We start from the raw sequence: 23,506 nt of genomic DNA, 5'->3' as shown, positions 1-23,506 counted from the left end.
GCCAACGACACTATATACTGTACTAGATCGCAGTCGAGATGTAACGGCTAGAGCTCACGAGGTCGCGTCATAATACACACGTGTACAAGCACGGTAGTAGGTCCACGTGTGCGCGTGTCGAAAGCGAGCAAGGCTGGTGTAAATGGGCTTGGTACTGTACGTCGGGGTACTTGAGTTATCTGGATACACATGTACACGAGTAGGGCGAAAGGGGTACTACAGTGGCACGGGTTTATACCACAAAAGTCTTGCACTAATGCCCATCTGCACCGAACGGAACTCATCAGACCTTGTTGCAAGGGCTGGTTGCTGTAAGTCGCATGTGTCCAGAGCCTCAAGAAGCGGTCAGGACTCATTCTCGTTCTCTCCCCAAAATTCGGAGGAGGTAACAGGGCGTTGCGGCCGGTCTTCTTCCACAAGTCCCACTTCTTTCCGAACTCGAATCGTGTTATCACAATGAGTATTCCGAAAAACTTTAACATCTCATCAGCTGTTGTTACCTGCTTTTTGGCGTTCTCGAGGCTTCCATTTGTCGATATGACAATTTGTGGCAAGTGCTCTATGGGAAACATGCACAAAAAATAGTCTATCAAGTTGCGTTTGGATATCAATCCATTCTCGCTTATGAAATCTCCGCTGTGGGATTTAACCTTCCATGGACTGTTTGGCACGCGCCCACCTATGGGGACTGTGACTTCTTGAGGATACCATTGTGTCCCATGTGCTGTAATAACCTCGCGTGTGCCGTTTTCATTCGAAACACCGTCATCCGGAGCACCTCCATCCTGTAGGGCCTCCGCCTCTTGTTCCCACGATTCTTGTATCATAAGCTGCTGTACGGAGTCTGTCGCATCCGTTTGGTGTACCGGCACAGATTCAGTGTTGGAGGTGGGAGTCTCGAGACTCGTTTCTGTTACACATGGGTCTCGAGTGCACGCGGTTTCGGGGGATATTTCGGTAGTTGCATTTTGGTCTGCGTCCAGATGTGGGGATGAATCGAGACGTGGGTGGGAAGACGGACCCGGGGCCATCTTAACGTTGCAGATGTTCATCGTTGTCCGCTTAACGCCTCCGCCAGACCCCAGTCAACCTCGAGCTTTGTTTTTGCTCTCTTGTCCGTTCGGTCGAAATGGATTGCAACCACTGTGCCCAGAAGTTGTTTTTCCTTGGCCTGGGAGCCAAAGAAGCGCGAGCAGTTGGCAAGCGAGGTGACGTGCTTAGCCTTTGCGGTCACAATGGCACCTATGATTCGGCGGGGGTCGTGCATAGTGGTGGAGATGATGAATAAAAATGATGGGTTGACAAAGAAGGCGAGGGAATTCGTCACAATAAATTACATCAGCTTCTCGCCCTAAACCCATGCCGGCATTCTCGAGACATACCCTGAGAATACAGTACAACGCATTTTTGTCAGGCGAGTTTATGTCTTCTGTATGCTCGTCATAAAACGCCCCTCAATTGAGGATATAGTCCTCAATTGAGGTGCTTAGGTCACTAGACACTAGGAATTCCCGATTGTGTATGGCAATATGCTGTACTGTACTTAATTTACATTCTCAACACATTAAGAGCACCCCTACTAGTGTGGTACTCCCTATGTTGAACATGATTAGAAAAATAAATGTAAAAACAAGGAGCAAGCGGCATCGGAGAAAAACTTTTGACTGTTTGGAAAACTGACAGTCTCCACGTACCTGCTTTTCTGATCACAGGAGCCAAAAGGCTCATACATCGGCATGAACGGCGTCTTTCGGTTTGGGTATGGAGAGGTTGCAACCACAGAAAAAGCACCCATTATTTGCACGGACATTTCACTGCAGTGAAATGTCCGTGCAAAAAAATTGCAATGTCGAAATGCATCAGCCATGGCTGATGCATTTCGACATTGCAATTTTTAATTCTAATTGCTATTCCGGGACGGTGCAACCTCCTGTGCTGTCTTCTTGAAGATTGCGGCACGCCGAGCGGAAGGTCTCTTCTTCGCAACCTGGCGACGTACCAACAGAGCCCTTGGATAAATGGTCGCATCCTTATAATGGTGCACACGGAAAGCAAGCGCTTTCTCCTGTAGCGTTAAGCGCTGTGCTCTAGTCCGCTCCACAGCCTCAGCTGCACGTTGCGCTACATCGGCCTTCTTCTCCTGCCTTACTGCCCGCCTAGTTCTTCCCATACCGTCCTTACACCTTGCCAACTCCATCGCGACATCCGTTGTCAGGGTCAATCCAGCCGATGTGTCAACATAAACGCATTGTAGCACTCGCGGTTGTACACCTAAGCTATCCTTGTACACCAAGCGTTTCTTTTCTAGCATTTCCTTCATTTCCGAGACTGTCGCCAAAGATGTGTTATTGATAAAACACTGCGGACGGGGCACGTCGATGAGGGCACCAGCATTGAGTGGCCATATACCAGATTTCCTAAAAGCAGAACTCACATGTGCTCGCGTGAACACCTTGCCATATGCCTCTCGCATTACCCTAACATAGTCAAACACGTCGTAGCTCTTCCATTCTGTAGGGGACGAAAGCTGTTCGACACAGCTGCGAATGTGTTCTATAAATTGACCGAAAACCCCAACATCCAAAGGTTGGGTTGTGCCGCTTGTATGCGCAGGCAATGCGTATACCACAATCCGAGCTTGCTTCAGATTATGTAGAAACCGGTACCCCATATGGCTTCGATAGCCATCCAAAATTAAAAAAACCTTCCTGCCATTTACTGTGAGGTCCTTCACATCATCTGCAAAATATTTTGCCCAGCGCAGGAAGTTTTTGCTGTCCACCCCAGCCACGTCCTCTCGTGTGGTTATGACACTCCCTCGAGGAAGACAATCCGCAACCGTCTCCATGACAGGTGCCCCATTGAGCTCAACAGTGCGATACTTTAGAGATTTACCCTCGACAACAAATAAAGGGCGACCAACATCCCCATTGGCAAATATCACGGGCATGACTGTTATTCGTTTAACATTCCTAATTAGGAATCTTTAACTCTAGTGATCTCTGAAGAGACTTCTGTCCTCGAGCACTGTAGGACTTTCTTCTATTCGACTGTGCGCAATCTTTGCTTGGTGTCATACCACTTTCGTCTAGGTTGTCAATGCGCGAGGAGTCCAAGTTGTACAAACAAATAAGCCGTTCCAATTCCGCAAAATGGGTCGTCAGATTTTCGGCATTAGTTGCCTTCCAGCGAGCTTCTTCCTCTGTTGAGGCCCTTCCAAATTTGATCTTTCTCGGTGGCGCTTAGAAAAGAGTGATACAAACTTTCGTCCAGGGCGCCCCTCAGTAAAAGGTATTGTATTCTGGCGTTCGGCTGAAAACGAAGTCACCATTAATTGGACAGCATCTACGACGTCTGTTCGTTTGAGGGGGAAGCCGCGGCGGGAGTACGAAAGAACAACGACAATGACTTGCTCCTCATCGGGGGATAGGTGCGTGCTTTTTTGATTCACCTGTGTGTGCGAATCTGTACTGAAAAGTCGCCAAAAGGAGTCCGGCAAGTCGGGCAGCCTCGCGCCTACTTGCGCTATTATCGATAGCAATGACGGCTCGGTTGAAGTAGTGCTTTTCCTTCCTCTCGCGACTGGTCTTCTTGGTCATGGTGTGGTGGCCGTGGTGTGAGGAGAAGCGGAATGAGCTCTAATGCCCCAATTTGCACCCAGGTTTCACCAAAAGTTTGCTTTCCGATGGCAAAAAGGGCGCCAAGTCAGATTCTGCATGTCAAATTGCGCCATTTGCATTTTTGAACGATTTACGTCATTGTCACTACACGTTTTTCACTCAAAAGTTGAGTCATTTACCGGTAGAAGCTGAATCACAATAAAATTTGCAATAAAGTTTTTGTTCCAGTGATGGGTGCTCTGTTCAAGAAAGGGGGCATGTACGGGTAGTGGTTGAGTAAATGAGTAAATTTTTGATTTTTGGAGATAGATTTGGTCACGAGCAACTCTAGTGGAGTGAGTATCTCTAAAATTTTGGGAAATATCACAGCTAGATGGGGAATTAGTGCCATTTGACTTTATCAGTACGCGAATTCCGAAAAAATAACAACTCAGTGGGGGAAATCCGGAAAAGTAACACATCAGTAGGGGAAACAACCTCTTCATACGCCAAAAACCCTCCGTAACAGAAGTGGTAGGGGAAACGAGTACATGGGGCTCCATCAGTTGGGGAATGGATCCGCTGTGACAAGTTTGATGGGCAAAAACAAATTTAAGCATATCTAGTAGGCGAATGTATTACCTCAGTCATCCTTAAAGAGCTGACACAGTTCACAGTTGCGAGCCGTATGTCCCTTGAGATGGCACAGGGAGCACGAGTAAGAACGTTTTCGAGCTCCCGGCCCTGCTTCATACCATGAACGCAACCGTTTCCCAGCATTTCGGACCGGTCTCCCGCGGGGTGGAGCAATAGCCACTGGTATATTAATTGAAGATCCAGACAAGACCTGCTCTTGGGCATCGGGTATCACCCTGTCGACATCTGCTTGAATTGGCATTGGAAAGATTACTCCATCGTACTGTTCCTTTCACGCGACTGTCAAGTTTCTCGCCCCAATAAACTTGAACAAATTCATTGAGCCATACTTTTCACATATCACGGCTGTTCCGTGCCAGCACGGAAACATGGAAGCGTCTAAAGAAATAGCACAGCACGACGGTGGCTCTTGTTCCTCTTTTTTGAGAACCACCCGCCTAGTTTTGTTTCCGTCACCTGCACTGACTACTGTTGCTTCCATATGGTTTGTGCCATCTAAAAACTTGACATGCTTTTGATAGGGCCTACTTCGACGGATCAACATTGCAAAATGTCTTTCAATGTGTGGCGGAACAGGTTTCTCACAATTGAGAGCCACGTTCTGTCGTTTTAAAAATGCCTTTCGCTGCAATTCAAGAACAGTTCGTAACATCGAGTGTGGTTCTACATTTCGAATTTGATTTCGCAGTGATGCACTCATTTGGCTTTCGGCCCCCTGCGAAGTTATAATCAAGTCTTGCAGCCCGGCGTATGCTCGATATAGAGCCGTGTCTGGAAATCTAGATAGATATTCGGAGGTTTTCGATCCATACGTCCGTTTCACCGCGTCCACGGCACTACGTGAGAGAGCGCGCACGGCTTTCTCGTATTGAGCGAGACCTGTCGCTTTTTCCTTCCCCAATGCTTTAGCCATGTTTTTCTTAACATGCAAAGGGTCAAGGAATAGTTTCGAATTTTCCATAGTCTTTTCGAAAGAGCAATCAATAGACTTTTCCTGATCGACAATTGTAACTCGACCTGCCACATCGAAGCCCGACACGTTTTTCAGATTCCTGAATACCATAGTCCAAGATTCTTCAGACTCAGTCGCAACCGTGTGCGCAAATAGCAGAGGAACTAAATTATGGTTGGCATCGTCGACAAAAACTTCATAAGCAGTGCCATATGACTGTGGTCCGCACCCTTGACAATGGGCGGCATCAGCTGCTGTCGTTGCCCTCCCGTACCGACAGAAATGACTAGCGATATTGGGAACAAATACGAATACTGAATAATATCGCCTGCCTTCAACAATATCCGAGCATTGCACAATTCTCTGATAAAACTGTTCTTCTTCTGGAAGGAGTCTACCTTTCTTAAGTTGACGGAATATGAACCTAGCGGCCTTGACGCGAATCTCTCGCATTTCGTCCGCCGAGCAAGTACATATTTCCACATAGTGACCCAGTTTCCGTAATAACAAGGCATATCCCTCCATACAAGCCATCTCTTCAAGTCTGTTGGCTGCCATCATGCGTGATAATTTGGTCTTTATGGCGCGAAAGTGTCGCAGACCTGGCTGGCGGGTGTAAATCTGCTTCGCGTTAACAATTGATACGATAAATTTCGTAGTCACTGACGGGTTTCCTTGAAGTTCTGGAAGAATCATTCGTGCCACTTGTTTTGCGGTATAGGCAGGCGCGCAATTTCCCCGACTATTTTTGTCACTTGAAACAACTTTTCCCGAACATGCAGACAAATGGCCTTTGAACTCCCGCAGTCTCCACATTCCAGTTCCTGGGTTTCGTAAAAACCGCAATTTTGCTTTGCACTGACGTTCCCGGCACGTTAGAGAAACTGCTTCTGCAGTTTGATGAATATTGACACCTCCTTGTATAGATAGAAAGGCTGTATGCGCGCGGCAATACTTTTCGCATTTCCACCTTGAATCCATTTCAAGACCGGTTTCAGGAATTAATTCGACTGCACGTTGCGGATACCAACTTTCAGATGCTTTCATCTCCTCCGCAAGCGTTTGCCTAACCTCTTCTCTTATTCTTTCTTTGTAAGAACGCTTGCTGGCTCGTACTCTATTTAACGTTTCCAATTCTGTTGACGATCGGTCGTGGAAGCTTATCGTTTTTGTTTTGGATATGGTCTTTCGAGGAGTTGATATTTGTTCTGGTATTTTATCTCCAGTGAGATGTTGCTGGTTTGTTTCCGAGACAAAAATCACGCTGTCATGGGAATCAGAGTGATCCAAATTGTCGTAGCCATAACTTGGACGATGCTCATCCGATTCACGATTAAATTTTCCTCTCATCGATTCCTCTTCGTCGCTGGGGAAAAAAATTTCAAAAATGTTATCGAAATCATCTCCGAAGCCTTCAGGAGAGGAACATTGTTCTCTGTCACAGTGAAGATCGTCGCCGTTTTCAAAAACAGTAAATGTAATCGGTTCCGGAATGAAACAAGAACTCCTACTTGCGTGGCTCTCAGCGTACTCTTTGCATAGCTCAAAGCACTTCGATATATTTTGTGTGCAGCGAGCTGCCAACTCAATATTATCAGTACCACCTTTGTCCGGATGGACCTTGAGGCAGACGCTCAAGTAAGCACGTCGAATATCCGATAATGCGACACTCTTCTCTGTGCTTTCTAGGAAGAAGATCTTCAGAACCGAGGTATTTTTCGGGATCGCACTAATTCTTTGCAGCGTTTCTTCAGTTGCGTTCCCCATTAATCTTAAGCGATGAACGAAGTCGCAATCAGTAGAGGAATGCGAGAGCGTAGCGTTATTCAGAATTTGTGGGGAGAGGTCGGGATGAGTGGGGGAATTAGACAGAGGCGACAGGATCACTACGTGTCCGGATGAGTGGGGGAATTAGACAGCGGCGACAAGATCAGTACGTGAAACCCAAATGTCTGACAAATATAGTTGGGTTTTTGAGGAAAAACCCCACTGATTGTGTCCAATTTCGTATTTCGGCTACTGATTAAACAGTTTTGACATAATTCCCCTACTCGGAGTGTCAAAAAAGCGATGTCGCCTACTGATTCAACACTTTTTTCCCCTTTCGCCAACTGATCGTGAAATCTCCCAAACATTTTACCATTTTGAGTAAATCTATCTCCAAGCAGCCGACCAGATGGAGACAGATTTACTCATTTGCGCAAATAGAGATGCGAGTAGAATTGCGCCACTTGGAAGAATTACCAAAAACCCACGCCAATTCTATTTGTGGGTTTTGGCAAATCGATTTCGGTAGCATTTCGGTAAATTATTCGCTATTTTTGTACAGCAGAGACAAAATACCGAAGTATCGAGACAGGAATATTGTTATCTCGAGACAAATAGCGAAGCCGATTACGCAAAAGATTGGCGCGAGTTTACTGCTACTCACAACCAACACCTCACCCAAACCCGCCGACTCTGCCGCTGCGACACACATTCGAGCAGCCTATTCCATCGTTCCATCATGGTTCCACCCACCCTTCCTCAGCAAGCGCCTTCCGGGGCCCTTGTGCTCCCAGAACAGTCGGACCTGGAGCTTCCTTCCACGCAGCTGGGGACTTCTCACCGCACCAGCAATGAAGACACTCCAGCAGCACAGCCGACAGCCACACCTCTCATTTCAACAAGCGTAGTTGCGCCGGTGCCGCCCGTGGCTCCCCGGGATACTGTTCCGAGGATTCGTCGCATCTGGAAGGAGGAGCATAACGTCCCCTTGATGCAAGAGGTCATGGCTTGCGGAGCTCATGTCCCGGGTAAGTGTGAGGTACTAACAAAGTTTGCCGCGGTTGCCGAGAAGCTCAACGCCAACACGCACCTTTCGCTGCCCTGGATAACGAACGGCAAGCACTGCAGGGACCGTTTCAAGCTTTTGATGGATAAATGGAAGACGCAAGACAGGGTGCAAGCCGCTGCGTCGGGTTGTGAGGAGGAATTCGGTGCGTTTGAGCAGTTGTGTACTGACATCAGGAAGAAATGGATGCCCATAAGGTCGCCATAGAGGATGCGCTTCGGGAGAAAGAAGATAGGGCTGAGAAACTTTTAGGGGCAGGTGCTGCAGTACGTGAAATGGCGCTAAACCGCTACGCTGCTAGGAACGCTGGAACGGACTCTAATGATGAGAGCCCCGCAGAAACGCCTTCCAAAAAGCGGCGCATCGGCGGATCGGAGCGCACAAAGAACTTCGGCGCTGCTATAGAGGCACTTGAGAGCGGAGAACGAGCTCGTACAGAAGCACTGATGTCGTCTGCGGCGCGGGAGAATCGGCGGCTCGAAATCGACGAGCGCCGCCTGGATCGGGAAGCGAAGACCGCAGAGACTACTCATGCGTTAAACCTGCGACGTATGGCTTTGGAGGAGCAGCGCGCTGCTAATGACACAAAGCGCGACCGGGACCAAGCTGAGGAGCGACGGATGCAGCTCCGCATCCAGGCGGGTATGTTGGACTTTTTGTCGAAGTTTGTGGACAAGGGCAGTAGTGGGAAAGGCCAGTAAAGTTTGCTAGAGGCGGGGATGGCAGTGGGAACGAGGAGTGAGAACAATTTTCGCAAGGGTATCCGAGCTCGCGATGGCGCGGAGCGCCGCGCCAGGGGCTTTTGATGGGCATTTTTGCAGTTTAAGGCAATCTAAAGGCCTCTGGATGCGCTCACAACCGCCCCTTACACCGACGATATGTAGTCCTCAAACGAGGGTGCAGAGCAATTAAAGAAGGTGGCGCTCTGCGATCCGTACATGCACGCGCGAAAGTTCCACAGTACTGCGGAAACAAGGTACCACTTTGCCACTGGAACCTTCTGCAGCACCATCTTGCGGCTTGAATCGACGTGGGTAAAGTACTTCTTCAAGTCCTTAAACGCCCACTCAACAGAAACCCGAACCAGCGACATGCTCTTGTTAAATGCCTTCTGCTCATCACTAAGCACCGACCCTTTGAACCCCACCTGTAGATATGGCCGCAGCACGTAGGCTGGGTCGCCATATATGTAGAACTGCCGCCCGCCTACTAACAAGGAGCTAGCAAGGTGTTCCTCTATTCCAGAGCGCCGAAACAGCGTCATATCATGTCTACGTCCTTCTTCAGGACCAAACATGTGATAAACCAGCCCGTCAGGCGTGCTCACGGCCTGCATCTTCAAGCAGTTGCGACGTTTGTGTCCGTTGTACGTTGAGCGCTGAAGGAGGCCAGCGGGGCGTGCGATGTACAGATTAGTGCCGTCTATGAAGCCTACAGCTGAGTCCAAAGCCGCACCTGCCCCATGAATTGCTTCGGCGTACATAGGCGCTCGCTGCTGGAGAAAAGTAGACCTAAAAGATGTAACCAGGGGACCAAAGGACTCGAACATAAATTCCAAGGCCTCATAGAAGATCTCTGAGAGATCACAGGCGGGCCGTCCGAACTCAAACTCTAGATCTGACCAGCGACAAATGTTGCCAAGGCGTCGAGCAAGGACGCAAAAGGAAAAAACGTCAGTTGTACGGTAGCGGCGGCGAGCTGTGACGTTGCGCTCTTCAGGCCACCCAAGCTTGGCCACGATCCTATAGATGTCCGCCTTGCTAAAACGAAATCGCTGCAGACAGGTCTGATCGTCTAGAGAGTCAAGGGCGAACCGTGTTTCTCGGATTCGAATGCGTCGCTCGCGGCTAAGAGCCTGTTCCTCCTCCGCATATAGCACATCGCGAAGGAAGAAGCAGGTAAGTGCGTTGCTGAGCAACACCTTGCGGCAGCGCACTACGAGAAAGAAAGATTCCGTAGAGCGACTCCGGTGTTTCGAAATTGTCGCGTAGCGGATGCGCATGTTGCACAGATGGAGTCCGAGCCCTTTCGGGTGGCTCGTACTCCGCTTTAGCGAAGAATATTGCTGTCTTTTCTGCCAAATCGGCATGTATTTTTTATTTCCGTATCGCTGTGGGATAGTACAGTAGCGAATAAATTGTCCCACGAACCGAATGCCAAAACCCTCTATTGACTTGGCGCGAGCAATGTTCTCTGTGCACAGGGAACACACTGTTTTCTGTGCACAGGGAACACCCCCAACACCCCCATCCCAAGCTGAATTTACCCGCCACTGCCACCCTCCTGCATTCTTCCTGACGCCTTCCCTTCTCCCTTTCCTCCTCCTCTCCTCCCTGCCCTTCCTCCAGGGGATGATGGTGTCATGTGGGGCTTGAGGAGATGGGAACCGGAGACGTCCCCCACAGTATATCCGTGCAGCACCACCACTACCATCCCTCGTATTGGATGACCACGGCTACCGAAAGAGCCAATCACTGCACAACACGTTTGAATTTGCCCTCTAGCCGGTAGTGTTGCGCCTAGAATCGCTATCTCCAAACGCTAAATTTCTCATATTTAACCTCGAAATATAACTACAGTAAACCAGTAGGGGTGCTCTAACAACGCCGTGCTCTCCTTCAACTGTCGAAGCATTAGCCGTTGTGAAACTCGCAAGCAAGAGCAAGTCTGTTTGTTTTCCTTCTTTGGTTTTCGAACCTGCTCGTCAATGAATTGCAGAGTGAACTGCTTGCGACCTATCTCTTCAGTACAAGCACGTCTGCCTTTTTCTTGCCACAGAAACATCACTTCTAGTGAAACCGTCACAGCTGCTATTTCGAGTTCCCCAAAGTTTCCGTTTGAGTCTTTTTATCACGACGGTAAAGACCCTGTTTCGTTGTTCCCAACTTTGAATCACTTCATTCCTCGATAATCCTTTCTCATCCATGCAGGAGTCCCAATCGCAAAGCAATCTAGTAGATTCTTGGCATGGTAAGTCCCGCGTCCGCGTCGCCAAAGTGCGACGTGAAGGAACTCGTCACGCTTTTGTAGAGCTCAAAGTTGAGATCCTACTGCGAGGTGGTTCTGCACGAGCCTTCACACATGGTGACAACTCACACGTTGTCGCTACAGATACGTGCAAGAACCACGTCTACATGCTAGCCAAGACGCATCCGTGCAGTTCACCAGAGTCATTCGCGCTCGTCTTGGCGGAGCGGTTTTTACATACATATAGCTGGCTAACGCAGGCAAACGTCACTGTCATGGAAGTGCCGTGGAGAAGAGCCGAAGTGCTTGGCAAGAATCATCAACACGCGTTTTCGCTAACGGCGGACGGAAGCAGGAAAGCCACTGTTCAACTCATCCGGGAGAAGCACGGTTCGCCCACGGTTGAATTGGTTTCAGGACTGAACAGGTACTATAATGCCGTAGATGCAATTGCAGTGACATAGCTACATTTCAATATCGACGATGCTCTAACAATCCATGGTACCTGTGTATCTCTTCCAGTTTGTCAGTTTTGAAGACAACCAAAAGCGGTTGGGAAGGTTTTGTCCAAGACAAGTACACCACTCTGCCCGAAACCAACGAGCGAATTTTAGCGACGACGATAGACGCCCAGTGGACGTACCGGTCAAACACAATATCCGCGCTGCACACTATGCAATTCTCGCGCGTTCATGACGGCGTGCGACGAGCTCTCCTCGAATCGTTCTACGGGCCGCCAGATACTGGCCGCTACAGTCCGGGTGTCCAGAAGAGCTTATATGAGATGGCGAGAGAAGTGAGGAAAAGGGTCAAGGAGGTCGATAGCGTTACCCTCTCCTTGCCCAATCTGCACTTCCTTCCTTGTCGCATCCCCGTCTTTTTGCAAAATGGGATCAAATTCGAAGATGATGTATTCATCCCAACGGATGAGCCCCACGGTATCATCGAAGCTTCTGTTGGAAGCCCCAGGCTCTCTCGATTGTGAGGAAAAGAGCGAGTCCTTGTGAACTCTCTCAGTTTTATGCCGTGGCCGGTAATATTGTACGTTTGAGACAGGCGAGCTTCGTGGCGATCTCTCGTTTACGGCTGGGGGCTTACGGCATTAAAAAAAAAAGCCTGCATCCTACGGCATTTCGTTGTATCTCACAAATGCTCTCGCCTTTTTTTCGTCATGAACTCCGTGGGCAACTTAACAATCACGCCTTCCTTACTGCTTCATCAAAAATTTACGAGCGGACTTTCTTTAAGCGGCTTTGTCAGAAGCCTTTTTGTAGCTACTCAGCTGGAGTTATGCTCAGATGGAAAATTGGTCCACCTAGTTTGCAAGGAAACGAAAGTATGAAATAGCGCACAGTGCGCGCACGCATTCAAGGAAGCCTGTCCGACTGTACAGGACAGCCTGGCAAATAATGTCAGGCAGTATTTAAGGCCGACGAATCAGCACTAGGCAGTAGAAGGAGCGATAGGCGAGATAAATGGACCTTAAGATTCCATCAAAGCCATGTTAGTGCTTCCCTCTTATGGTAAGCGATATTCTACGTACCTCTTCCAATTTAGCACTTTTTGAATCCGTGAATCATGGAAAACGAAGGAACATGTGACAGCAAGCAAATAGTAGCGAAGGAGGATGTTGGATACCTCATGGTCACAAAGCCTTGATCACAGTGAAGGGAGCACTATAGTTTCTGATATCAGTTTGTTCCACGACGAGCCCTCGATCTGTAAATATTGAGAAAACACAGATCGTAAACATAACCACCGCACTATAGACCCAAGAACCTCATCAAAAGCCTGTTGCAGTAAAAGGTGCGGGATTTTTGTCGCGAGGATCATTTTTCCATCCAGCTCATCATCCAGCGACTACACACCGTTCCGTTTTACGCCGTTAATGGGTTTCAGTTTGTTCAAATGAATCTACAGTTTTCATGTCTTCTTTTTGTTTCTCTTCCATGGCTTATGTTTGCCCCGTCAATAGCACTCGCCCCGAAAATTAACCTTGAACGGGTTCTATCAGAGCTTAAAACTCTGGCAACTCATAGCGATCTAACGCCCCCTGCTGTGCAACGCGTGGTTTACACCTCATCAGATTTATCCGCCCGCACATACTTGCAGCGCATAATCTCCGAGGCCAATCTAGCTATTCACGAAGATGTTGTCGGAAATCTCTTCGCTGTATGGCGAGGGTCATCGTCATCGCAATCCAGGGCAGTTGCCACCGGATCCCATATCGACGCAATTCCTCACTCAGGTATGTACGACGGTGTTCTGGGCGTTCTTGGTGGCCTCGAGGCGATCCGATCATTGAAAGAAGCTGGGTTTACCCCATCCCGAGATGTCCATCTCATCATGTTCACATCAGAGGAACCGACAAGATTTGGCATTGGATGTCTTGGAAGCAGGGTCCTCTCAGCGGAGCTGCCTCACGAATATATGTACAAGCTCGTAGACTCCAATGGCACGACTTTAGATGAAGCGAGAAAAGCGGCTGGTTTCACCAAAGAACTGAGTGAAGCGATACTTCCGGATGATACCTATTCGGCCTTTGTCGAGCTGCACATCGAACAGGCTGACAGTCTCGAGCGATCCTCAACACACATTGGTGCCGTAACATCCATTGCCGCCCCGGCGCAGGCCGCGGTCCGATTCTCCGGTTCAGGTGGGCATGCAGGCGCTCTGCCAATGGCCGAACGGCACGATCCTGGGCTTGCTGGGGCAGAATTGGCACTGGAAGTAGAAAAGGCCGCTTTGGACGGCCAGTCGAATTATTCAGTCGCGACTACCGGCCGGTTTGAAGTGTTTCCAGGTGCCGTTAACTCTGTTCCGCGTACGGCAACCCTCGAACTTGACGTCCGAAATGTCGAGCTGGAAGAAAGGAATGAAATGCTTACCCGTATTCGTGACTCCGCAACTAAGATAGCAGAGCGGCGTGGCGTTCGTCTTGAGTTCAATGTGACAAACGCAGACGCGCCTGCCGATTGCAATAAGCATATTGTTGAAATGGTGGCGCAGGCAGCGCAGGAATCTGGGTTGAGCTACTCGCGGCTCGTGTCTCGTGCATACCATGACTCATTGTTCATGGCGAGGAAGTTTCCGACCGGCATGATCTTTGTCCCGTGCAGAGGAGGCGTGAGTCATCGTCCTGATGAGTATGTTGAGCCATCGGACGTGCATAATGGTATACTTGTGCTGGCAAAAGTCATCGCTAAATTGGCAGGAAGTGGGAATAAAGACGATTACTTGCAAGACGAGCTTTGAGAAGGCCTCTTAAAGGGCAAATGTTGACTTGACAAACTTATTGAAAACTGTTACAGTCGCTTTCTCAGCCGCAAATCAGTCTCGAGCGTATCGTTATAAGAATAACTTTTATCAGATCTTTAGCGAACTTCCGCCTTCCTTTTTGCCATATACTGATTAAGGCAAGTACGCATGTCGATGCAAGAGGAGATAGACTCTTAAAACTTTGATATCGAACAAGTGTCTAATACCTTGCAGAATCCGGGCGCATTGAAGACGAGACGGCCGCATAGGAGTTAAAAATATTCTCCTCGTATGAGCACCCATGGCCGTAATAATCCCTCGCATACTTGGCACTTTCATACTTGGCCCTTTCCTTCGCCAGTAGAGACATTTGCTTGGCCCTAAAGCGAGTGGCGAGAGCGGCAACCCGCTTATACTCTGGGACGGTCTTCGTATTGCCATCACAGCAGAGCACATCATACACCCCGTATGGCACGGCCCGGAACTTGTACTGCTTATCCACGGAAGCGGCCATGTACTCCTCTGCTGGCGAGGTTGAGACTGCATAGCGCACGCAATTTCCCTTGGCTTCGCTACTACCGCGAACGACAGCGCGGGCAGCAACAGGATACAAGTTGACGAGCTTCTCCTCGTAGGTACATCCCATAGCGGCGATGATGGCCTTGCGCCTGGTCTCGGTATAATCGCCAAACTTAGCCTTGACGGAGCGCTGTTTCATGCGAAACTCAGCCGAAAGCGCGGCCGAACGAGACTCCTCCGCTTGCTGTTTGACGTTGCCTTCCGTGCACTTGATGGTGTACACGCCATACGGCGCGGCAGTCATCTTGTACTGCGCGGTAACGCACTTGGCCATGTAGCTATCAACAGCGGGAGAAGGCGAGCAGAGCTTGTCCGGGTTGCCTATGGGCACAGAGCCGAAGCCCGTGCCGATCGCTCGGATCTCGTAGTAGTCTTTTGTCATTTTAGCGTTATACAAGACGCCGTTCATGAATGGGCGACTGACGATAGGGGCGGAGACCTTGTTGGGCTTCTCAAACGGGTTGCACTGTTTGGCATTGACGGTGTCCAAGTAGCTGCGCCACACGCTGGACGGTGTCGAGGGGACGGCAGGAGCGGTCTCGGAGCGAGACATCTTGTCGTACTTCCCTAGCGTGAGGTCGATGTCGGTATTCATGGTGGGGCCCACGGAGGGGCGCACCGGGGACCGCGACGACAGCGGAGGGGTGAAATGGCTGTCGCGAAGGACGGGGCGCGCGAGGGAGGCGGGGACGAAGGCGTTCATAGCACTGGGGAGGTGCAGGGCACAGTGGGGATAGCAGTGGTGGAGTGGTGGTAGTGGGGGTGGGGGTGGGGGGGTGCGAAGAGGTCGGACGGTTTACCTAGGATGCCAGGAGATCTCCGTAGTGTTGGATTTCATGGTAGAAATCTGTCTGGCGTCTTTCCTGCGGCAGAAACCCTTATCGAGTAATCCGCGTGAATAGATCGTAACGGCGAGAGGACCTCATGGGAGATGCACCCAATCGACAAACGCAGAATGAATGCGAGATTTGAAGATAGAATCTTGCAGTCTCCTATATTCCCCGCAAAGCGGCATTAATGGGGCTCGTGACTCAATCGACCAGTTTTGCACTTACTTTACATGGGCCATGGAACAACCCTGGCAAAAGATCTCGTGCACCTCTACAACCGCATCAAATCGTTTCACTCATTCTACAGTATCATATACTGTACTGTTGTGACAAATCCTGATCCCGACATCGTAGGCGAGCGGGTAGAAGGACAAGTGGTTGCAGTTGATAGGGTCCTACTCTACAAACACGGTGGGGGAGCACAAATGCCCGGAGACTGCCAGTCTCCTAAATGGAAGTCTTTGTTGGTCTGTCAGGTCACTACCTTACTTTTCTTCCCTCTCTCTCCTACCCTAGGGTCAACCATCAACTATATATAGAGTCTCTGGACTCTCTCCCTCCGCGCTCAGGTCAGCCTGCGGGCATCGTGCTCTACCGTCAAGCACGGTTATGCTCACTTCGAGCTTTTAGCATTTAATTACCCTTCCTGGTAATAAATATAGAACTGCGCTTGTATTCCTCCTGAATGCAAGCGCCTTCTCCAATACACATTATCAATCATTCGATCCATACATGCATTCCTTCCGAATGCAAGTACCCCGATGAGTATATTCAGATTCTAGTGCAACTTACACGTCTGATCCTGAGCTGTTCTTTATTGTGTGCGTCTCACGCCTCTTGACATCCCGTGGCTGTAATGAATATGTACAGCTCGAAAGGTGTTCATTCACAACTGTACAGTATGTCACTCTCCCGAGGCAGATGCCCCCTTTTCTACACATGTTACACGTGTATATCGTGTTCTCTGTCAGAAAATGAAACCATGCTTTGCTTACAGTGCGACGGCGGTGGCGTAACTCACCATCCCAAGCCCTGCCTCTACCGCCGCTCACTAATCCCCGGTCATCCACCCCCATCCTCGGTGAACAGCGACCTCTTGTCGACACCCCCCTTCTTCTCTCGTGCACTCCCGACATACCTGCAAGATGGGTAAAAAGGTAAAGACCGGCAAGAACCGGCAGGACAAGTTCTACAAGCTCGCTAAAGAGCAAGGCTTCCGTTCGCGCGCCTCGTTCAAGCTTGTGCAGCTCAACAAGCGCTTTGACTTTCTCTCGGGCGCCGCGCGCGGCGTCGTCGACCTGTGCGCGGCACCGGGCGGATGGATGCAAGTCGCACGCAAGCACATGCCGGTGTCCGCGCCATGCATCGGCATCGACCTCGTCCCGATCCACAACGTCCCGGGCTGCGTCGGGCTGGTGGGCGACATCACCACCGAGTCTGCCCGCGCGGATCTCAAGCGCTCCTTGCAGGAGGCCCACGGAAACCGCTCCGGGAACAAGGTCGACGTCGTACTCAACGATGGCTCCCCGAACATGGGAAGCGCCTGGTTGCAGGACGCCTACACGCAGAGTGAGCTCACGCTGGCTGCCCTCCGACTCGCGGCAGACTTTCTCGCTCCAGGCGGTGTCTTTGTTACCAAGGTCTTCAGGTCTAATGATTACAACTCGCTGCTCTTCGTCATGAACCAGCTCTTCCGCCGGGTCAACGCCACCAAGCCCACGGCCTCTCGCTCTGAGTCTGCAGAGATTTACGTCATGTGCATTGACTTCAAGGCTCCGAAAGCTATCGATCCGCGCCTTCTCAATCCAAAGTACGTATTCAAGGACATGGCCTCCGAGCCGCTGTCGCAGACCGACACTGCTGACAAGCCCGACCTGTTTCTGAATACTGTCATGAAAGACATGAAGAAGCAAAAGCGCCACCGCGGCGGGTATGCAGACGGCGAACGCACTCTGTTCCGCCGCGTTTCCGTCCTCGACTTTTGCCGCACGCAGAGGCCGGTCGCGCTCATGGTCGACTCAAGCCAGTTTTCGTTTGAGCCGCGCGCCATCAAATCTGAGGAGGTTGATGAGGAGCAGGCTAGGCAGGTATCGAAGTTGCTCACAGAAATGCCTGAGACCTCGAGTGAAGTGCGGAGCTGCTGTGAGGATTTGAAAGTCCTTGCGAGGCGCGATTTTAAATTGCTCATCAAGTGGCGTTTGGCAGCTAGAGGAGCACTGCAAAGAGAGAGTTTATTAGAACCGGGAAAGAAGACAGAGGGTGATGCGGAAGAAAAAGAGCAGGGGCCGGAGAAAGACGAAGACGGCGAGTCAATGCATAAGAGGGATTCGTCAGATGAAGAAGAGAACATTAATGAAGAGTTGCAGAAAGTGCAAGCTGAAGCGCTCGCCAGAGACAAGAGGAAGAAGAGGAAAGCGAACAAGTTGCGAAGCGCGATCCAAAGAAAGATTGATATGAAAATCTTCTTGCCAGAGTCAGGAGGTACAGTTGACGACGACGCACCAGAAGGCCTTTTCGCCATGAAGACTGCAAAACGAGCTGAAAAGCACGGCGCGGCCGTGGTGGACATTCCCGCGGACGATCCACATGATGCTGATGACGAAGGCGATGGCGGATCACACTCGGATGACATGAAAGTTTCGTTGCCATTCAAGACTGGTGATCTCAACAACACTGTATCGGAAGAAACTGCTGATATCGCGGAAGATCTGGATCGGTGGTACAAAGTCTACCTTACCCGCAAGAAGAGAGATAAGAACGGCGTCTTGTTAGCTGAATCAAAGGAGAGAAAGCGAATCACGAAACGGAAGGCCCTGCGTGATGCCTATGAGAAACGACAGAGTGAGCCTGGAGAGCAAGATGAATCAGCCAGGCCTTCGTTAGTGGTAGATTCTTCGGAATCCAGCAGCGACGGAGAGCAATTTGGAGAGGACATTCGTATATCGCGCAGGACAGGGCAATCAAGAGAAGCAGCACTGTTTTTTTCGCAACCTATGTTTCAGGGAATGGCACATTTGTCGTCAGACGATGACGCGGACGTTGGTGACGATGACACTAGGGAAGGCATGGAGATCGACATTGGACAGCCGGAAGGGAACGGGATCGACGAGCAAAATGAAAACTTCCACGCAGCGGCGATAAGAGAGGCTCGACGGATGGCGGCAGAGAAGGAGAAGAAAATGGCAGAGGACGGAGACGGTTTTGATGTTGTGCCAATGCAGAAGGACGACTCGGATAATGAAAACGGAGAAGATCCCACGAGCGACTCTTCGTTCCATTCCTCTGACTACGACACTGATGAGAAGGCTGAGATGGTTGCAATTGGTAGAAAAATGAGACAGTCCAAGACAGAAGCAAGCGACGTGCTCGACGAAGCATACAATCGGTATACTTTCGATGACCCGGACGACCTTCCGCGATGGTTTGCTGATCCCGATCCGACATACAGGCGACGTCAGCCACCCGTCACGAAGGAACAAGTAGCTGAAATGAAGGAATACATCAAGGCGCTACAAGCTGCTCCGACCAAGAAAGAAGCCGAAGCGAAAGCCAGGCAAAGGGCTCGCGCAACGAAGAAATTGGACGCAGTTAAGGCCAAAGCCAACAACATCGCTGAGCAAGGGGACGTGCCGGCATCTTCCCGTATGAGAGCGATTGAAGACCTTTACAAGCAGGCGATGAAATCAGGAAAGTCTGGGAAAAAGAATAAGAAGAAGGTTTACCAGGTCGTGCGCCCCAACGGACGAATGGTAGTTGGGAAGAGTGACAAAAAGGGCCGAAAAGCCCGCGGCGGAGTTCGAACGACTCTTGTAGACAAGAGATTGAAGTCCGATAAGAGGGGGCTGGCCAAGGCAAACGCTCGTATCAAAAAGAGGTCTAAGCGATAGGTTTGTCGTCGTTTAGTAAGTCGGTATATTTAAAATGACCACGAGCTTTGCATGTTAACCCTTGTACGTTCAGCTCTCCACATGGTGATTTGTATCAGCAGGGAGCCGCCTCATGAATAGCCAGCCTCCATAACCATCAGTCACGTGAAAGATGTTAAGGCACCAGCGGTGATCATTTTCACGAAACAGAGTAGCTGTTTGTCTTCAGTCTGTGCCGTAGAGTAAAGGGATCCTAAATGACATGGGTGGTGGCCCACCGGGTAGAAAAGACTTTATTTCACATGTGTGGTGCCATGTGTCGATGAAAGCACTGGAATATTAGACGGACTAAGCGTAATGCAGTGCGACTAGCACGCTACACTATGTAAACAAAATACAACGTACATGCATGCATGCGCATTACATGGGTTTGAAGTGCATGAGCTGGTCAATGGCCCCTGTCTTTGTTACCCATTCCTGATGAATAAGGCCCCCAATGCCGATCATAGCGAGTCTGCCGTTCATAATTTCGTTGACCTGGTACTTCTTGAAGGTAGTTGCATCCTTTCCAAGTCCGAGAGGATCGAAGCCGAAATTGCCTGGTTCGTTCTTGCCCTCGACAGTTTGCTTGAGGGCGTAGCAGCTGATGCCCTCGAACACAGCGATGAAGAGAAGGATCTGGCTCATGCCCCCGGTGGTGATGAAGTAGTTGTGAGCTTCGACGGGAAGTATGTGAGGGAAATAGGAGTTGGGAAAAGTCCAGAGTTCTTGAACGAGCATGCCAAGGCAGGCGAGCATACAGATGCGGCCGTGTTTGATTTCGGCGGCCTGGAGGAAGCGGACATTGATATAATCCGAGATGAGAAGGGGGTCAAACTCGAAAGAAGCGGGGAGTCCTTCGAGATTCTTCGGCTTGAGTAAGAACGGAACGCTCTTACTCATCTGCATGGTGGGTCCGGAAGACACTGACCGGCGAACCGGGGCAGCACGCGGCGACAAAGCGGTGCCAGCGAAGCGGCTGGAGGCGACAGGGAGTGCGGAGACGAAGGCAAACATTTTGAGATTGGGGATTGAGGGGTGCGGTGGTCGGAAACTGGTTCGGAAGGAAATGCTGAGAAAGTATCGAGGTGGAAGAGCTATGGGCGAGGGGCACGAAGCTTTTATACTGGCAGCCGGAGCTTGGAATACGTCTCTGGTTTTATGGCTGAGATATTTGAGACAGGAGGTGTGGGGAGGGTGATTCGTGGGCAGCAAACAAGCGGCTCAGGGCGAAACCCCATAAGATCTGATAATATCAGCCAATCAAACAAGCGTTTCGGGAAACATCTCGCTGCCTTCGTTTTGCCACTTCTCGCCTCCATTCGACGAGCGTCTGCGCCGCACGTACACGTGTACCGTGTTGCCGGTACGGCTCCCTTGCTTGCAGACAGCTTGTCTTTTGTAGGAGAGACTCAAGACCTTGGTCGTGTTTACTGTGGGAGGAGCGACGGCGGTGTTAAATACCGGTGCAGCTATGTACACGTGTAAGATACGACAAGGAGTGGAGGGTGATCGGTGGCGGCATCAAGCGGAGAAAAATTAAGATACGACAGTCGCCGCGCTTGATGATGGTGTTGCGGTGAGCCGGAGCGTGAAGAGTTGGTGCTCAAGGATCGTAGGTTTGAGACGTTTCGTGAGGCAGTCTGCGGGATTGTCTCGCGATGGTATCTTCAGGAGGTAATGCGGTGTCGGAGCACTTGTTCATTGACGTAGTGGTATTTTACGTCGATGTGCCTCAATTTGGGCGTTGGGTGTGGAGATTTGGCCGTGGTGATGGTACTGGAATTGTCTATGTGAAGGGGAGTTGGTATGAAGGGATCGAGGGCGCGGAAGTCGGGTAGGAGGTTGCGAAGGCAGTACGTGTGTTGATATGCATGGAAGGCGGAGATGTATTCTGCCTCCCATGTTGAGGATGCAACGAATTTCTGGTGTTTGGATTGCCAGGCAATGGGGCCTTGTCTCCAGAGCGCGACGATGCCTGATGTAGAGCGATGTGGGTCAAGGCAGGACGCGAAAATTGGAGTAGTACGCATCGAGGGGTCAGGGGACGTGGCATTCGTGTATGTGATGCCGTGTGTCGGGGTGTGCCGAAGGTAGCGCAGGACTCGCTGTACTGCATGCCAGTGTTGTTGGCAGGGGTCGTGTGAGTACCGGCCGAGGAGGCCCGTGACAAAGGCCAGGTCGGGGCGGGTGCTGTCGGGGAGGTAGCGGAGGCAGCCGACAGCAGCCGAGTAGGGAGTGGTGGAGGGGAGTTTGGCCTCGTCGGTTTTTCGGGCAGAGATGGCAGTAGTGTCGTAGGGAGTGGGGCTGTGGTTGCAGGTCTCCATATGGAACCTTTTGAGTATTTCCATAATGGAGGCGGGTTGGCTGATCGAGATGGAAGTGGGTGTGCGGTCCACTTTCCATCCAAGGAGATGCTTGACCGGCCCGTGGTTTTTGAGAGTATAGCGTGAGGCCAGTTTCGCGCGAGTGGAGTCAAGGAGGGGGCGATGATTGCTGACGGCAAGAAATTCATCGATGGTTATGACAAATAGGACGAAGTGGGAACTGCGTTCATTGCGGAGCAGAAATGTGCAGCTGTCACTGGTGAGGTGTGTGAAGTTCCAGAGTTTTAGGTTACTGGCGAGGCCTGAGGTGAATATTTTGCAGGCCTGTTTGGTGCCATATATGTTGCCGGTGAGTACTCTGACATGTCCTGGGTGTTTGTATGACCCGTCAAATTGGGGTGGCTGATGGACACAGATTGTCTCTTCAGGGCTGAGTAGTTCGTGTAGGAAGGCTGATTCGAGGTCCCAATGTTCGGCAATGAGGGGTTCCGGCGGTGAGGGCAAGGGCGCAGCGGACGGCGTCGCGGTCCGCGACAGGGCTGGATATGTTATCAGGGTCATAGTGGACGTGCGGGATCTGCATGTCACCGCGGGCTGTACATCTGGTTTTGCGGGGGATGATGTTGCCAGATTCATCACGTTTGAGGCGTAGTGTGAATTTGAGTGGGAGCAGTGTGGCATCTGGTGGGAGGGATGATTTGGGAATGTATGAGAGGGTGCCGTGGTTCTCCAAGCTTTGAAGCTCAGAGTTCCAGGATTCTTCCCAGAGATGGGAGTCTGGTGCACGTCGTACGGCGCGGAGAGAGCGCGGGTTGGTCGTTGCGTCGCCGTGTTCGGTGTTAGGGTTGAGGGTGTTGAGGCAGAATGTGGGCATGGCGATGAGCGGTTCAATATGATCATCGCTTGTGATACAGTGTTGATTGTGGTTCAGGAGAACCGGTGGGGCGTGGGATTTGACGCGTGGAGGGAGGCGGGGGCGCGATTGTGTTGATACAGGGTCGCGGTTGGGGTCGTAGGGGATAAAGTCCGACGCACGACATCGGCCGGTTTTTTTGTGGTTGTGTTCGAGGTGGCATAGTGGGGGTCTGTACTGCAGAGGGAGCGGTGCAGGTAGGAGCGAGCCCGCAGTTTGTATTTAGGTGCAGGGTTTGTCACATAGCCGTATTGGCCGAAGGGGAGGAGTGTATTGATGGTGACTGCTGTGCGGGACCACAGTGTTTGTGGGAGTTGCTTGTGGGAGCGGTGGGGGGTATGGTTGTATTTGTCGATATAGTCCCGGGCGGCGTGTTCCCAAAATTGGGGGGGCATGACCGAGGAGGCCAGGGCAGCTCTGACATTGTCGAATATTGTGCGATTGGCACGTTCGGCTAGGGAATTTTCTTGGGGAGTGTGAGGGATAGTGGTGTGGAGGGTGATGTGTTGGTTGTCGTAGTATGCACGGAGGTCATGGGAGATATATTCCTTGGCATTGTCACTGGTTACATGGCGTACGGTATGGCCCGAGAGGGGCTTGACCGATGTGAGGAATTTTTTGACAATGAGTGCGGCGAGGGTGCGGGCCGGGTGGAAGAAGGCAAACAGCTTGCGGTTTCCTTCATC

General features: G+C 50.7%; 6 protein-coding genes; 5 read left to right on the top strand and 1 right to left on the bottom strand.

The window, feature by feature from the left end:
- Positions 1–10,486: 10,486 nt before the first annotated feature.
- Positions 10,487–12,149, top strand: CHC_T00000418001 (hypothetical protein). XM_005710007.1 is given in 4 exon segments: positions 10,487–10,551; positions 10,989–11,435; positions 11,531–11,993; positions 11,994–12,149. The coding sequence occupies 3 exon segments, from the start codon at positions 10,487–10,489 to the stop codon at positions 11,991–11,993; spliced, it is 975 nt and encodes a 324-aa protein (XP_005710064.1). The 3' UTR covers positions 11,994–12,149.
- Positions 12,150–12,528: 379 nt separating this feature from the next.
- CHC_T00000417001 (hypothetical protein) lies at positions 12,529–14,472 on the top strand. Its single transcript, XM_005710006.1, has 4 exons — positions 12,529–12,579; positions 12,778–12,877; positions 12,984–14,154; positions 14,343–14,472. The coding sequence occupies exons 1-4, from the start codon at positions 12,529–12,531 to the stop codon at positions 14,470–14,472; spliced, it is 1,452 nt and encodes a 483-aa protein (XP_005710063.1).
- Positions 14,473–14,486: 14 nt separating this feature from the next.
- CHC_T00000416001 (hypothetical protein) lies at positions 14,487–15,548 on the bottom strand. The gene has a single exon (XM_005710005.1). The coding sequence runs from the start codon at positions 15,546–15,548 to the stop codon at positions 14,487–14,489; it is 1,062 nt and encodes a 353-aa protein (XP_005710062.1).
- A 1,272-nt stretch (positions 15,549–16,820) lies between these two features.
- Positions 16,821–19,973, top strand: CHC_T00000415001 (hypothetical protein). XM_005710004.1 is given in 2 exon segments: positions 16,821–19,562; positions 19,563–19,973. 1 exon segment carries the CDS (start codon positions 16,821–16,823, stop codon positions 19,560–19,562), a length of 2,742 nt encoding a protein of 913 aa, XP_005710061.1. The 3' UTR covers positions 19,563–19,973.
- Positions 19,974–20,021: 48 nt separating this feature from the next.
- Positions 20,022–20,462, top strand: CHC_T00000414001 (hypothetical protein). The gene has a single exon (XM_005710003.1). The coding sequence runs from the start codon at positions 20,022–20,024 to the stop codon at positions 20,460–20,462; it is 441 nt and encodes a 146-aa protein (XP_005710060.1).
- Positions 20,463–20,487: 25 nt separating this feature from the next.
- On the top strand, positions 20,488–20,781 carry CHC_T00000413001 (hypothetical protein). The gene has a single exon (XM_005710002.1). It carries the CDS (start codon positions 20,488–20,490, stop codon positions 20,779–20,781), a length of 294 nt encoding a protein of 97 aa, XP_005710059.1.
- Positions 20,782–23,506: the final 2,725 nt, after the last annotated feature.

Source organism: Chondrus crispus, genomic scaffold (genome assembly GCF_000350225.1).
Source record: "Chondrus crispus Stackhouse genomic scaffold, scaffold_515, whole genome shotgun sequence".
NCBI lineage: Eukaryota > Rhodophyta > Florideophyceae > Gigartinales > Gigartinaceae > Chondrus > Chondrus crispus.
Note: the sequence above shows the minus strand (reverse complement) of the source record. Positions and strands in the feature narration are given on the sequence as shown.

What these genes read in the sequence shown, in the direction of transcription:
- CHC_T00000418001 (XM_005710007.1), top strand. Translation starts at nt 10,487, where the DNA reads ATGACCACGGCTACCGAAAGAGCCAATCACTGCACAACACGTTTGAAT. An exon ending in AATTTGCCCTCTAGCCGGTA is followed by an intron (nt 10,552 to 10,988) that starts GTGTTGCGCCTA and finishes CCAATCGCAAAG; the next exon opens with CAATCTAGTAGATTCTTGGC. An exon ending in TTGGTTTCAGGACTGAACAG is followed by an intron (nt 11,436 to 11,530) that starts GTACTATAATGC and finishes TATCTCTTCCAG; the next exon opens with TTTGTCAGTTTTGAAGACAA.
- CHC_T00000417001 (XM_005710006.1), top strand. Translation starts at nt 12,529, where the DNA reads ATGGTAAGCGATATTCTACGTACCTCTTCCAATTTAGCACTTTTTGAA. An exon ending in TCATCCAGCGACTACACACC is followed by an intron (nt 12,878 to 12,983) that starts GTTCCGTTTTAC and finishes CCCCGTCAATAG; the next exon opens with CACTCGCCCCGAAAATTAAC. An exon ending in GTGAGTCATCGTCCTGATGA is followed by an intron (nt 14,155 to 14,342) that starts GTATGTTGAGCC and finishes GCCGCAAATCAG; the next exon opens with TCTCGAGCGTATCGTTATAA.
- CHC_T00000416001 (XM_005710005.1), bottom strand. Translation starts at nt 15,548, where the DNA reads ATGAACGCCTTCGTCCCCGCCTCCCTCGCGCGCCCCGTCCTTCGCGAC.
- CHC_T00000415001 (XM_005710004.1), top strand. Translation starts at nt 16,821, where the DNA reads ATGGGTAAAAAGGTAAAGACCGGCAAGAACCGGCAGGACAAGTTCTAC.
- CHC_T00000414001 (XM_005710003.1), top strand. Translation starts at nt 20,022, where the DNA reads ATGAATAAGGCCCCCAATGCCGATCATAGCGAGTCTGCCGTTCATAAT.
- CHC_T00000413001 (XM_005710002.1), top strand. Translation starts at nt 20,488, where the DNA reads ATGGTGGGTCCGGAAGACACTGACCGGCGAACCGGGGCAGCACGCGGC.